This window comes from Panthera uncia, unplaced genomic scaffold, assembly GCF_023721935.1.
Source record: "Panthera uncia isolate 11264 unplaced genomic scaffold, Puncia_PCG_1.0 HiC_scaffold_267, whole genome shotgun sequence".
NCBI lineage: Eukaryota > Metazoa > Chordata > Mammalia > Carnivora > Felidae > Panthera > Panthera uncia.
In genome coordinates this window covers 1-16,251 of record NW_026059393.1, presented here as the reverse complement: position 1 = coordinate 16,251, position 16,251 = coordinate 1, and the positions used below count along the sequence as shown (strand labels likewise).

The window sequence follows — 16,251 nt, the reverse complement described above, 5'->3', positions numbered from 1 at the left end:
CACTGCCAAGTACAGCGAAACAGAGAGGAACCCACACTTCTGACAAAAAAAAAAATGGTCACGTGAGTTATGGTACATATGTTAATTTGGATACTATGAAGCCATTAAAAAGTACAATGATCGGGACACTTGGGTGGCTCAGTCAGTTAAGCATCCGATTTCTGCTCAGGTCATATCTCACAGTTCGTGGGTTTGAGCCCCGCATTGGGCTCTCTGCTAACAGTTCAGAGCCCGGATCGTGCTTCAGATTCTGTGTCTCCCTCTCTCTCTGTCCCTCCCCTGCTCTAAATCTCTCTCTCTCTCTCTCTTGCTCTCTCTCAAAAATAAACATTAAAAAAAATTTTTTTTAAGTATAATTACCAATAAAGCTTAATGAAAAAAAATGCTCACAGTTGTTAAAAGGAAATGAAGGCATAAAAAAACACGTGAACGGTTGATGCTGATTCCAAAAAGACAAAAAAGGTTAAAAGCGATGGCCCCAGGGGTGTTTTCACTCTCCTGCTTTGTTTTCCAAATAATCTATTTTAAATTCCTTAGATGAAGAATAACACAGGTAACTAATAAATTCAATTCAAAATCAGAGAAATCTAAGGTACACAGAAGGGAACCAATCCCAGCAGACTATAGAAGGGAAAATAAAATGGGCAAAAAATTGGTATCTCTGAGGCCTTTCGTAATGCCAAATCAATACAAAGGGAAAGAGAAATCCCAAGCAGTAAATGCGTATTTACCAATAGTATTTTGACCCTCTCCAGATACGTTAGCATCACTAACACTGCCGGCAGGGTAATCACTGAATAGACTCATGGATGACTGATCCTCCGCCTCCATCAGACTTTCGTCAGGATCATCTTCCACTGATTCCACTTCTCCATAGTCAAACGGCTTTCTGCTGAAGGATGCCTTCAGAGAAGAAAAACAAAGATGTTTAAATTGGCTTCTTCCAGAAGCATGTTTTAGTTAAAATTCACCTAATCAAACAATTCAACATTCACATGTATGAATGCTGCAGCATTATTTCTATTAAATGTCTAACAATAAAAAATGGATAAACTGTAGTATGTATATACAACAATGATACGCAAACCTTAAAAATAATTTCTTACAATAAGCTTTATAACACCGAAATGTCATGAACATATGGGGAAAAGTATAAATTGGTATGACTTTTTGAGGAAATTGACAATATCCATCAAAAAGTAAAATTCGCATTCCTTTTAAACAAGCAATTCCACTGCTAGAATTTATTCTACATTCATGATATACACACATACTAGTAGACAAAAATACAAGAATCTTTACCACAAAACTCTCTGTAACAACAACAAAATAGAAACGACATCTAATGCTAAGGTCAGATGGACTAAAAATACATATATACCATTCCCATATAATGAGATACAATGCTACTTTAAAAAAACAAGTAGGAGCGCCTGGGTGGCTCAGTCAATTGGGTATCTGATTTTGGCTCAGGTCATGATCTCTCAGTTCGTGAGTTCAAGCCCTGCGTCCGGCTCTGTGCTGACAGCTTGGAGCCTGGAACCTGTTCCAGATTCTGTGTCTCCCCCTCTCTCTCTCTGCCCCTCCCCTGCTCGTGCTCTGTCTCTGTCTCTCAAAAATAAATATACATTAAAAAATAAATAAATAAATAAAAAACAGCAGCATGTAGCAACATAGAAAAATGACCAAATTACAGAATATTTTTCATTCAACATACATTTGAGTATGTAATGTACATGCCAGGCACTGTTCTAGACTAAAGAATACATGTAGCAAAAGCCCATTTGTATGGATGGAAGAAAAGTCAATGCCATGATGAGAAGGTGTTGTTCGTCTGACACAGTTTTTGTTTTTATTTTTAAAGATAAACAATTATTTTGAATTCTGGTATAGTGTTACATAGAAATAAGTGTAAGCCTGGATGATTACTTTACAATCATTCAGTCTATTACTAATTACTGAAAAACTAAAAGCCAACCAGTATGTACTGATATTAAGAAGCAAAGAATATATTCCCCTCCAAAACCAAATAACTTCAATTTCCACATTTAAAAATACATAAGGTGCCATATATCGTGAGATGAATACCTACTGAAGAGAGGTATCAACGAAAAAAGAATCAAAGAATCAATGAAACGGTGGTAAAACACGCATACTTACTAAACTTCTACAAATATCTGCAATATCATTCATTAGCTTTGATGTCAACAATCTCAGGAAAAATCCAGATGCAATCTTACTTGGACTGGGCTGTAATGAAGACAAAAACACAAGCAAACAAAAAAATAAAAACTTATTCTTGGCAGACAATATCTTCTCTATCTTAAATGAAATACCAATTTTCTTTGACACTGGAAATTCTCTATCATGAGAAGCATGGATGATCAGTTTACTATCAGGGCCAAGATATAAACTGCATCAACAACACTAACCTCTTTTCTTAGAGTAATAACTACAGCACATTTAAGTATATTGTGTATAAACATTAAAGTAAAATACTGACTACTGACCCTAAACACAAGTGATAACTCTAAGTTTGAATTCATACTTCCATTTCTCTCCTTCCCCATTTACAGAAAAACACAGAAAAACACATTATGTTTTTTTAGTTAAAAAAAAACAAAAAGAAAAACACATTATAAAATTAAAAATATGTGCTGGTAATATTGTTATGTAGCCATGTAGTTATCATTGGCTTTCGAAAAACTTGCTTTCCAACTGTGACTGACACTCTGGCCTGGCTCAGGTACAACTTAGGCCTATTCCAAATCGAAACAAAGATGACACAGAGCAACACTCTTTGTGCCCAGGGTTCTACAAGACTATCTGGGCAAAAGAGAACAAGGCATGTGCTGGAGTTCTCTATCTTCATGGTGCTCACTAGCCCCGGTACAGTGGTATGCACCTCACATGGCCACAGTCAACAAGTTTTTACTAAATGAAAGAAAATACGCTGGCCATAAAAGAGTTGCCTCTGGAGTTGTCTATAAAAGTGGTAATCCCAGAAACCTTCCTGAAATGATGAAATTCGTTCCTGAGAAACTCAGATCACCTGTTGCTTTATTCCTGTGGATGCTACCTTTATTTACATTCCATTTAACTGTAAATTACAAATGGATCAAAAAACAGTACCACCAGCACCCAGTTATCCACCACGCTGAGTGACCACACAGTGAAGTAAGAACACCTTACCCTGGTACAGTTAGACAAGCAACGTGTACAGAGATGCATCAAATTTCTCAGCGAGACAATCCTAGATTCTTCATGGGGCTTATTTTTAAACACAGTGATACTTTCTCCGGCACACTGCATGAGAGACTATTGATAAAAGAAGAAAAAATCCAAACTCTAGTTAAAATGACAGTTTAGGGATTGCTCTTCAAAGTCTACTTAAGAAATAAAATTAGTGTTCTTAAGTTATACTTGGCTACCCAGAGCAATTAAAAGTCATAGTAACAATTAACAGTGTTTTTAATGACTTAACGTATACTCTGTTCTCCTTACAAACCACACGCTGACAGAACAGGACTCAGAGATGAAAGTAAGTTTCATGTGTCCAGCAAACCTGCTTAACACTCAGTCAAGGATTCTTTAGGATAACTGATCACAGAAAAAAACGTTTAAAAGTGCCCATACAAGTCAGTATTTTTCTTTAACAAGATTAAGTGTTAATGTGATACTATTTCAATTACTCTACGTATAGTTGGGTTAAAATCAAGTTTTAAGGAAGGATGGATAGTTCCATTTCTCTCAGACAGCATAAACCAAAGAGAAAAGGTTACCCTATGTAGAAGTTTTTATGTTTTCTCAAGCAAATATACCAATTTCCCCAGGAATACATTGCACTCATATTTATCCAGAATGTGAACAGAATGAATTCTCATACCTTGGCTTTCTGGAACAACTCTGATTTATATGCTTCCTCTTCAGCTATTACACCCATGTAACAATAGCAGCCAAGAACACCCACCACAAGACTTGAACATCGGATAAGCGTTTCTGCATCTGTAGACTTCAAGTGAAACAAGAAAGAAAAAAATATACACGTTTCACAAATAATTTTGAGTACCACAGTTATCTTTTGTAGGAACAAATCTTAGGTACACATTAAGAAACTAGTTAACTGATTTAATAGTGGCATAATTCTGATTATCTCTAAAAACATCTAAGAGATCCCTGCGGAGTTGTGATAAGTAGAAATCTTGGGAAAAACAAAACTATCTCCTAATGGCCAAGTTAGGCATCTATCTCCTCTTACAGTAGCACAATGTACTGTACACAAAGGCCCTTAATATTTGAGGTACAGTGGAAAGAAAAAAATGATACACAAATAAAAGTCTATAACTCTTTGAATAGGAGTAGAAATCAGATTCATATAAAGAGATATTAAAATGACATTTTGAGCTTCAGAAAGATAAGAACCCCGACTTACTCAGCTTTTTAGACTCTAGAAACTAGCACAAATTTTGCAAGTAGCTATCACTCAGCCAAATTTACACAATTATTTACAAATCTGCAATGGCTACACAGAAAAATAACATTTCCAGATTGCTCTGTTCCTATATTGTAGGAAATGTCATTTTAGGGGAAAACACAGAAGACTGTATTACTTTGTCACGAAAATGGTTACAAGTGTGATCTAGCAGAATGTCAGTAACTAAGGATAAGACATATGAAACAGACACACTATCTCTTCTCTGGTTCTGTGGGTCATCATCCCTGGCTACCGAATTCACTCCTCTGAGTAACTTGCAGATTTTATTTTATTCAACAAATATTTCACCATTTACAATATAACAAGGCATTGTGGAAGATCCAAAGATTAACAAAAATACAGATGTCCTTTAAGGAGATTTACAGCATGGCTTGAAACATCTGCGTATAAAACATACACACAAATATCCGTGGGACAAGGAATATACTAAGAGTTACTTTAAAAAGAAATAGTAGGGGCGCCCGGGTGGCTCAGTCGGTTGAGCATCCAACTTTGGCTCAGGTCATGATATCTCGGTCCTCGAGTTCAAGCCCCCACATCAAGCTCTATGCTGACAGCTCAGAGCCTGCAGCCTGCTTCAGATTCTGTCTCCCTCTCTCTCTTCCCCCACTCATGCTCTCTCTCTCAAAAATAAAACATTAAAAAAAATTTTTTTGAGAAATACTAAGTACTGTGAAAATCAAAAGATGAATTATTATGGCTGAGATTATCTAAAAAAGGCTTTAGCAGGATTTTGACATGTGGATGATTTTGAACACACAAAAATGGGTAGAAAGATATTTATTTCACATCAAAAATAACGGGAGTTTCAGCAAGAGAATGGTACACACAAAGAAAATTTGTGATCTTTTTTTTCTTTGAGAAAGAGAGAAAGAGAAAGAGAGAGAGAGAGAGAGAGAGAGAGAGAATCTCAAGCAGGCTCCATTGCTAGCGTGGAGCCCAACACCCAACGCGGGGCTCAATCTCACCACAAGATCATGACCTGAGCCCAAACCAAGAGACGAACACTTAACCAACTGAGCCACCCAGGTGCCCCAAGAGAATGTGTGATCTTAAGACAGTGAAGAAAACGATTTATGAGAAATTACTAGTGACCTCTAAACTATGGGTGATTGCTAGATCATTTATTACATTTTATTAACACTTCTCCAAGTGTCACCAAGATCTTTTAGATCAGTTTAAATGATGTTCTTGTCTGTTATTGTAACCTCTCCCTCCTCTCAGTTGAGAGGTTCTTTCTCATCATATAATCCCTATGCTCCAAACCATTATTGTTCCCCACGCACCCACACAAAGAATTCTACTTCTTTAACATCTACTGGAACTCCTGGTACAAAAGAAACACAAATTATTCTTCTTGGGTCTTTCTGCTCTTGTAGTAAGTCTTCCCTATTTGTACGCATGTACTGTCACTATGCTTTTTTTAATTAAGCCTGTCACCATCCTCAGGGCCCCTTCTGCCTGTTTCTCCTTCCTAACAGTCCACCAAAGTTGAGTCAGATGTAGGCTTTAGTTCTTCTGAAAATCTCACCTCAAAGGAGTAGTTATTTAGAAGCTGTTCTGATAACCCCAGAAGACAGCGATCCAATGATTCCTTGAGGTTCTGGTGGACAGAAATGCCTCCACTGGACTGGAGCTTTTCTACGGGACATTCCTTCACAATGGTTAAGAAATCCATCTTGTCGAAAGTTGTCTGAAGAAACAGTTCTTCAATTTCTGAGAACGAAGACTCCTCTGCATCTTTGTGGTGTTGTTCACTTCAAGAGAGTAAGACCTTAAATGTACAATCAAGTGACCAACTGCTTCACCTCCACGCAGCAGCAATATATCACAAATGAAAACTTTAACTTAGCATCTACTTTACAGACTGCTTACACAATTAACGGATTAGTCTTTTTAAAGGCTTCTCGGCTTTGGAATGGCTACGCTCGTGTACCAGCTTTCATTTTGCAATAGCAAATTCCACTAACACATGGATGAAAGACACATAGGTTATAATTTCAAAGGCAAAGTCAGAAAACATTAAAAAGAAAACATTAATAGCACCAGGTACAAACACTAAGATAAACATTATCTGAAAACACTTTCCTTTTTTCCGCTTTGATTTCTCCAAAATGGAGGAGTTTTTCATGCTATGCCCTCTCAAGGGAGATCAGGAGTCTTAATACTAGTGAGTCATTTTCCGCCACAGTGATAAACAGGGGCCTCTTGAGTCAATCAACTAAAATGAGGTTTTTAGACTTATTTTTACTTTGACCTATCCTCCATTACCATTAATTTTAAAACAAACAGATTTTACATGGCATACAAAAATGGGTCACATCTTTAAAAAACTCATGTCTTAACCACCCATGATAACTATTCTATTTCTTCCATTGGCATGAGTTGCCATGCTATACTACACGGCGTTAAAAACCAGTCGACAGGATCTAAAATTATAGAACGCAGATGACTATCACTGAATTAAAAGCAGCTTTTTCCCTGGCTCAGAGATGGAATTTTCTTTAATTGATCAACTTAGTTCATAATTTTTAAGACGTAGCTACTACCCTGCTAAAATTATCATCTTTGTAATTAACAGCCATAGCTTAAACGAATACAGAACTCTATTAGATAACATACCATTCTGGCACTCTTTGGAAAAAATTCATTGCAGCTTTAGAGTTTTTCATAGTGAGACTCACAAGAATTTTCTCCAGCGCAAGATGAGGAAAATTACTACAAAGGAAAATTAAAAAAAAAATCTTCACTTAGAAGACCAAAACCCATTGAATGCATTGTTTATACTTAAATATCCATGTTTGGTTGTAAATCTTGACATCACTTTCTTTCATCGTTACTGAATTTTTTAACATCTAAAACAAGAATTAAGAAGCATACGTTTATTTTATGTTACTATAATTTTCAATACTTCCTGGCAGCAGACCCATCTAATTTTTAAAAATTGTATCTGAAACAGATTGTGAAATTAAAACAAAAGCACTAGGACCCAGAAAATCCCATCCTCTACTCCTTCAGTCCTGACCACCAGCTGTGGAAAGGTTACAGGGTCAAGCTGCTCCCCGTTCTGCAGCTTAAGCCCCATTCTGACTGTCTCCAGTTTCCTCCCCCCATTAATTTAACACCCGTCACGCACAAGATACTCCCGTTCTGATTCCAGGATACGGCTGTGTCAGACATACATGCAGATAAACCTACTCACAGAAAATCACAAAGGAACACGGAAGTGCTCAAAGAATTATAATCCGTATTATTCAGGCACATCCCCCTGTGTTCTCAATGCCTCAGCAGAGATAAAAACAAAGTAAAAGGACATGAAGACATCCAAGCACAAAGACACAGAACACTGGAAAAACAAAGGGACTGTTTAATATCTGGGGTAAGGTCTCAGAAACCCCACATTACCACTGTGCGACAAGCCATCGAGTATCAAACAAGCACAAGCCTCCGGTACCTCCCCATACAAAAAGGAGCTGGATGCTAATGAATTCAAATCACCTGTGAAGAACTGGGGGCGGCTCGGTACTGTCTTCAAAGTCATCCTCTAACTGATAGAATAAGAGCCATTTCATTATCAATTCCTTTAACGAAAAACTTCTATTTACTTCACATGTATTCTGCTCCACTCCTGTCTTTACTGTTTCTGGAACAACGCAGATGGTCAGGGCCAAAGTCAAGCAGCACACTGCAGAACTACAACAAAACAGAGGGCGCTGTTGTTAAAAATAAGCTTTCCCCCCACCACCACCCCGGGCCCAGTCCTAATAGTTCTATGTTTTCTTTCTGCAGTAAGTGCCATCACGAGAATAACCAAAATTAGATTAAATGTGATGAAAGAATGACAAAGCGTTCCCCACCCTTGAGTGACAGAATAGGAGAGTCAAGAATGGGAGAAAAGCATTGCAAGAGGAGACTATAAATGCTACCTATATATTCTTGCAGGAAAAGCAGCAATGCACCAATTTTAAGTTACCATCTCCTGTCCACATTCTTTCCCTCAAGAACAATTTGAATCTCTTTGGTTTTTTTTTTTTAAATGTTTATTTTTGAGAGACACAGACACAGCATGAGTGGGAGAGGAGTAGAGAGAGGGGAGACACAGAGTCTGAAGCAGGCTCCAGGCTCCGAACTGTCAGCACAGAGCCTGAAGCCAGGCTCGAACTCGGGAACAGGGAGATCATGAACTGAGCCGAAGTCAGATGCCCAACCGACTGAGCCACCCAGGCACCCCCAGAATTTAACATATTTTTAACTGAAGTGAAAAACTACAAAAACCAGAGGGGAAAAAAAAAAGTATATGTATATATAAAAATCTAATACAATACATAAATCAACCTACCATGAAGGTCTGCAGGCTGACCCAGTAAATAACTTCCAGAATTCTCTATCAACCTCAATTAAACCACCTTGAATTATAGCTCCAAGTAAGCCAAAGTTTTCAGCTTGTATTCGTTCAGAACTTATACCGCGAAAAGTAATAGACCAAATTTTAGTCCAGAGTTTCAATAAATCTGATTTCTGTGAGCTTTCCAGGTCTGATTTCTTGCCTTGACACGATGCAAGCTCCACAAGGCACCGTAACACGTATGGCGTGCGCTCCCCATGTCGCTGCTGAGGCAGAAGCTGGTACAGTATCATCAGTAATGGTGACAACTCATAGTTAGGTAAACTGGAAGGATATTTTGATATTAATTGGGTTGCAATCTGTAACCTAAAAGAAAAAAGTGTAATTTGAAAATGATTCAAGTCTATTAACAAGCTAACAGAAAATAAATCTACAGACATAGCACCTTTACAATATCCTAAAGAATCACCATCATTACTTTCCATACTACTCTCCAAATAAAAGGCTCTTAGTATTTATTAAGCCCTACTTCCTAAAGTGGCAGGAAGAATGACAACTTTTTGGCCAGGTAGGGGAGCTGTCATATTTCCCTTACACAAAAATTCTGAGGAGTAACTAAAGGTAAGTGCACCTGACTGGCTCCGTAGGTAGAGCATGCAACTTTTGATCTCAGGACTGGGAGTGTGAGCCCCACACTGAAGCCTACTTAAAAATAAATAAAAAGTAAATTATCAACTTTCTTTTATTTATTTTTTTGTTAATTTTTTTGTTAATTTTTTTTTTCAACATTTGTTTTTGAGCCAGAGAAAGACAGAGCATAAACAGGGGAGGGGCAGAGAGAGAGGGAGACACAGAATCTGAAACAGGCTGCAGGCTCTGAGTGGTCAGCACAGAGCCCGACGCAGGGCTCGAACTCATGGGCCATGAGATCGTGACCTGAGCCGAAGTCGGACGCTTAACCGACCAAGCCACCCAGGCGCCCCATATTTTTTTTGCTGATTTTTTAATGTTTATTTTTGAAAGAGAGAGAGAGAGCACACAAGTGGCAGAGGGGCAGAGAGAGAGAGAGTCAGAGAATCCAAAGTAGGCTCCATGCTGTCAGAGCAAAGCCCGAAGTGAGGCTCGAACCCCACGGACAATGAGATCATGACCTGAGCCAAAGTTGAAAGCCCAACTGATGGAGCCACCCAGATGCTCCAATTTTTTTTTTAATAAAATTTATTTATTTTGAGCAAGAGAGCAAGCAGGGGAGGGGCAGAGAGAAAGAGAGAGAGAGAATCCCAAGCAGGCTCCATACTGTCGGTGCAGAGCCTGATGTGGGGCTCAGTCTCATGAATTGTAAGATCATGACCTGAGCCGAAATCAAGAGTCAGATGTTTAACTGACTGAGCCACCTAGACGCCCCTAAATGACCCAATTTTCTACTTCTGAATTATCACACCCATCCTTGCTCTTTAGCCACGAAGACTATTCCTCTAAAACAAGAACAAAAAAGCCAAACAACTATTCTTCCTAGATGTTGGTTAAGTCAAAAAATATTTGCTGTGAATTCTTAGAATGCATCCTGCTCAAGAAGAACTTTATCTTATTCATCCTTGCAACTATAATGCTTGGCACAAAGCAAGTATTCAATAAATAACCCTGCAGGAAATGAACAAATTGAAGAATCTGAAATAGGGATCCTCCACTATATAAAATAAACATGAGCTCAAACACTAGGTATCTAAATCAAGACGCTTTCCCCCACAACGCAATTATATTTAACTATTACATCAACATGGGGAAAACGGAGGCAGGGATCACAGAAGCTTGACTGTCACCTACAAATTTCTAAGTGTCCTTGTTCAAGCTGCGGAACCTTCCTCAGTTTGATAAAATGAACAGGCTGGACTGGATGAATTCTAAAGACTCCTACCAAACCTAATATTTTATGTTATCACAGAAGTCAACAATTTAATCATTTAAGTAACTGTGTATGCTGTACCCAGCAAAATTTTAAAAAGACAACCTTTTATTGTGGCAAGAGGTCCAAATTATTCTGTGATTTCTGAATGCCATCTTTAATTTCTTCCCAAGCTACTTTTACTAGCAGGTGCTGTACCTGCTAAAATGTCTATATTGAGATGCACAACTCAGGAAATTCCACGAGCCACACATGACTGTCTCCCAGGCTGCTGTCCCCCCATCTCCTTTGCTAAGGCCGTGGCCCCGGCTCCAGCACATGAGCCACGGTGGTGGACCTCAACACGTCCCAGCAACCACCTTCCCCTCTGCCAATGACTGGTTTAGGAGTGGACAGATGACCTAGTTATGGCCAGGCTGTTGTAGTAGAGGTCTCGTAAGAAAAACTAAATGAGACCAGGATGACACTGAAAAAGGTAACATTTTACCAAGGCACAAGATCAAAATCATTCTGTGACTTCTGAAGATGATCTTTTATTACGTCCCAGCCTAATTCTATTTTCCTCTTTTTGCAAGTTGCACCGTAATCATTAAGTTCTCTTTGTGTGATAGCGTAAGATTGAGAAATCTCCAAAGATCTGGTATCTTCATTAAAAACCTGTAAAATAACAAAAAGACAACTTACTTTTTTTGTTTTTTTACACTGTTCCTGTTTTCTAATAGTTCATGAGGGAAAAAATGTTCCTCCTCAAATTAGACACAGCAAAGTCATAGAGCAAAAGTAATAAATTATGGAAATATATAAGTATGATAACATAGTAATGAACAAACATTTTACAGGACTGTAACAGCTCTCCAGGAAGCACATATTACCAAGCAAAAATCTGTATTTTCAATGGGATTAAATTTAAAAAAGCTTTTTTAATTAAAAAAAAGTATTTTAAGTTTAGCATTAAGAAAATATCTGACAAATGAAATTACCCAGGATGTTAATCAAATTTCTGGGAAAAAGTTTTACTTAAGAAACATTAAGCCATAAGGGCACTTGGGTGGTTCAGTCGGTGAAGCATCCGACTTTGGCTCAGGTCATGATCTCGCAGTTTGTGGGTTCGAGCCCCACGTTGGGCTCTGTGCTGACAGCTCAGGGCCTAGAGCCTGCTTCAGATTCTGTGTCTTTCTCTCTCTGCCCCTCCCCCACTCACACTCAGTCCCTCTCTCTCTCTCTCAAACATAAAATAAAAACATTAAAAAAAAAAAAAAAAAACTGCCATCAACTGATGAACGGGCAAACAAAATGTAAAATACCCACACTACTAAACATTATCAGGCAATAAAAAGGAATGAACCACTAGTTCCTAGCACAACATGGAGGAAAGACTACAAGTTGTTTCCACGTAGTTTACAGTTGTGTTTCTATTTCATTTATATGAAATGTCCAAAATAGCAAATCTTTAGAGACAGAAAGGAGCTTAGTGGTTAGCTGCTAAAAACTGAAAAAAGCTGGGCACTGGGACTGACTGCTAACAAGTACAGAGTCTGTTTGGGGAGTAGTGGAAATATTCTGGAATCACACAGTGGTGATGCTTGCACAATATAGTGAAAATACTGAAAACCACTCAATTGTGTACTTGTATGCTATGTGATTTCTAACTCAGTAGAAAAAAAATTTTAAACAAGAAACATAATCTGATTTTCTACAGACAACCTTTTAAGAATGAAGAGTTCATCACTAGTTTTCACTAAGTTCATATGTGCAAAATAGTTATTTTTTAAGTCAGAAGATTATTTCCAAATATTTACAGTATTTTGAACAGAAAAGCTACATATACAAAATAATTTGACAAGGTTTCCTATCAGAACGCACATTTGAAAAGTCCAGTAAAGGGCACCTGGGTGGCTCAGTTGGTTAAGCATCCAACTAGATTTTGGCTCAGGTCAACACCTCACAAGTCGTGAGATGGAGACCCGCATCAGGCTCCACGCTGGAGCCTGCTTAAGATCCTCTATCTCTAAAAAAAAAAAAAAAAAAAAACCCACCAAATAAAAGGAAATTAATGGAAAATTTCAACCAACTGTACCTGGTGACAAATATCTGCCATCAGGTCAATCAAATTTTCCTTGACAGCAACATTACGGGATCCTGAAGAGTATTTCCCTCTGCTTCCTATATGACTTATCTCATTAATCAGCAGATCATATAAGTTGTATAAGATACTTTTCCATTTATTTGATTCATAAGCACCTGTAATTCAAAAAAAGAGAATATAATCTACATACACACTCCATTTGCCCCACCACCTCCCACAAAACCATTCAGCTACTGAGGCGGAAACTGGGCCAACTGCCCACTCAGTACTAATGCCTCTTGTGACAATATCCTTGCCAAACTCTACTTTGTAAGTGTCCGCTTCATGCTCAGCTTACCTGTGTTTCCTATAAAATTCTTCAATAGTCTGATTTTTCTCTGATCAACTCAATGAAAATCTCAATCGAACTTTAACTGTGTCTCTACCCTGAGGCAAATGTAATTAACAGGCTCTGTCATTTACATGAGGACCAAGTTCTCACTACATCATTTAGAGAAAAATGTTACCAGTTCCTTTAACTGGTGTACAAATGACATGTTACCCAGACTTCTCATTACTCTGGTCACCTTTCCCTAAACACACTCCAGTCTACTAGATCTCTCTTCAAATGGTGACTGTCCAAAATCTGGTAGACAGAATACTCCCACTGTCATCTGACCCGATGGGTAACAAAGGAGCTGTTACTCCCCACAAAGAACCATAAAATCTACTGACGCAGTCTAACACTACGTTAGTGTTTCTGGCAAACTCACCATCCTGTCAATTTTCATCCTAAATATACCATTAACTAAAACCCTAAACATATCATGCCATCCCATAAATTAAGCCTGATCTTCATCCTGGTGAAAGCTGTGTGAAAGATGACAAACTAAGAGAATCCGCCATTCTTTGACTTCAGTAGTTTCTCGGGCCACAAATACTCTAACTACACATACTAGAAGAGCCCATTAAACATTGCTACTTTTGAAAAAAATTGGCTATAACTGTTTTCCTCCATTTTAGCTGCTATTACTCAGTGTAGCATGATTTCCTAACACAGTCATTACGCTCGCCATGATGAATTCAACCAAAGGCCAGTACAAGGCCAAAGGTAAACACAGCCTGAGCATGGGGGAACTCGTTCAGTTCCTGTTCCACCCAATAAAGTTCCCTTCTACTGAATGAAGCGAAACCATCCCAGCAGTACTCTTTCTATGAAGGTATAATTGACATGCAACGTTAGTTTCATGTGTACAACGTAATTATTCAGTATTTGTATAACCTTGTGAAATGACCACAGTTAAGTCTAGTTAACACACCTTACATAACAAAAAAAAAAAAAAAAAAAAAAAGCTTCTTCCTTGTGATGAGAACTTTTAAGATCTACTATCCTAGCTGCTTTCAAATATGCGATATGTATTAACCAGCAATACTCTCTTGATGAAAAACGAAGAGAGGAGAAATCATTCATTTCTGGTATTCCCAGCAAACAGGGGCCTGGATCAAGTATGAGGTTTAAAGCAGCATGTACACATCTCCCTGAGGAACTGACTAATCTGACTGCTTTGGGTCCATATTTATCTTTTCTACCTCCTAATAAAAGCCACATGTAAATAAACAAGACCCTGCCTTCTCTGAACTCTTTTACGCTATAGTATGAGAAATACCTTTTAGCACCTAACTGCTGCATCATCAGCTCCCAGAGGGGACATCGCGTCATATTTGTGTTTCCTCGTGATGCCTAGCAATGTACTAAACAAACGGCACAATATGACTTGCTACCACAACTTCAAATTCTAAAAAAAGTGTGAGAAATATCCCTGTGACTAATACCATTATCAAGCACAGTAATCCATAAGAAGGTCATAACCTCCTACAAAATACAATTTTCATACTTAAGCCCCTACATTTCGATGAGGAAGTAAATTCAAAACAGCAAAAACTGCCTTTTATTACCTTTCTCTTGGGTTTTAGCTCCCTTTGGATGACGGATATAAATTTGCAGCTGAAATAATTCAATAATCACTTCTTTTAAACAATCATTAAGTCTGTGTTGAGTCCAAATATAAAGCAAGGTAGGAAGAACTTCATCTCCTAACTGACACACGCAAATTCGAAAGTTAACAGCCAACGTCTTGAGGAAGATAACAAATGCTGCTAAGATATGGTTTAGACCTGCAGAGCTCTTCTCTTGTCTGTCACAGAAAATAAACACACTCCGCTTAACAGGGAAGACAATGAACACTGAAGACAGTTATGAAGTTGCACGCTGGAAAGAAAAAAGTATCTAATCTTCAAATAACAATAGCCTTAGTTTCAGAACTATTCAGGAAACAAATCCTAGTGGGACTACAGGCAGCAACAACATTATCTGGTGCTAGGACACCAGCTCTCTCTGCTGCTCAAACACCATTTATACAATGTTTCATATTATAGACTAATGCAGCACAAACGTAAGATATTGATACTTCCAAAATACACGAGTTCATTTTTTCTTAGTACATCTATTCTCAAAAATGGGGAAAATCAAACTACTTAAGAGGATATTTATCTTTTTTAATAAAGCAGCACTGATCTCCCATCTAAAAACATCATTTTCATGTTCTGTCTTTGGATATTCAAGAATAGCTGGAGTGATACTTTCTTTAGGAATCTACTAATTCTACTACAATGGGCCGATGTTTTTGTTTTTGTTTTTTTAATTGGTAACATTTTCAGATGCTAGATCTAAAAGACAGACTTGCAGAGCACCTGGGTGGCTCAGCCAGTTAAACGTTTGACTCTCGATTTCAGCTCAGGTCATGATCTCACAGTTCATGAGTCTGAGCCCCACGTCGGTCTCTGGGTTGACAGCATGGCACCTGCTTAAGGTTTTCTGTCTCTGTCCCTCCCCTCTTGCCCCCTCTCTCAAAATAAATACACATTAAAACACACACACACACACACACACACGCACTGAAAATAAAAGATATACTTGCAAAAAGATCAAACAGATTTCCAATACAGAACAAAACGAGACTAGATTACCTTGCATGATGAATCGCTTTGGAAAAGAAATCCAACAATTTGGAATTCAATCCATCAGTTTGCGAACAGCACCCTCTGGCCACAGCATGAATTATTCTAGCCACTAAAACTCTATTAATGTCTTGTGCAGGTTTAAGGTACAGATTGAAGTACACAGAGAACAACTCTTAAAAAAACAAAAAAAAAAAAAAAATTTTAGTTATGTTATCAAAAAAAAAAATATCAAAGCATTTAACTTAAAGGTACTGCTACAATTTAAATTTCAATAATCCCATACAGACAAAAAGATTAAAAATTACACTAATTTACACTCAAAACAGTAAAAGTGTTCAATCAGTATTCAATGTTATGTTAGGTAAACTGCCTTCGAGAGGAACAACTTAAGGCCGCAGACCATGTGCAGCCGGCCCTCAGAC

At 38.0% G+C, this 16,251-nt stretch overlaps 1 protein-coding gene across 1 annotated transcript in view; it reads right to left on the bottom strand.

Moving 5' to 3' along the window:
• LOC125917870 (serine-protein kinase ATM-like) overlaps positions 1-16,001 on the bottom strand; it is a gene marked incomplete at its 5' end in the record, with an annotated part of 72,753 nt that extends 56,752 nt beyond the window's left edge. The window contains 12 exons of the mRNA XM_049623965.1: positions 732-903; positions 2,161-2,250; positions 3,193-3,318; positions 3,887-4,012; positions 6,027-6,252; positions 7,118-7,213; positions 7,994-8,188; positions 8,835-9,206; positions 11,231-11,400; positions 12,821-12,984; positions 14,765-15,003; positions 15,836-16,001. Coding sequence (XP_049479922.1) covers positions 732-903; positions 2,161-2,250; positions 3,193-3,318; positions 3,887-4,012; positions 6,027-6,252; positions 7,118-7,213; positions 7,994-8,188; positions 8,835-9,206; positions 11,231-11,400; positions 12,821-12,984; positions 14,765-15,003; positions 15,836-16,001 — 2,142 coding nt within the window. The remainder of the gene's footprint in view (positions 1-731; positions 904-2,160; positions 2,251-3,192; positions 3,319-3,886; positions 4,013-6,026; positions 6,253-7,117; positions 7,214-7,993; positions 8,189-8,834; positions 9,207-11,230; positions 11,401-12,820; positions 12,985-14,764; positions 15,004-15,835) is intronic.
• Between the last annotated feature and the right edge of the window lie 250 nt (positions 16,002-16,251).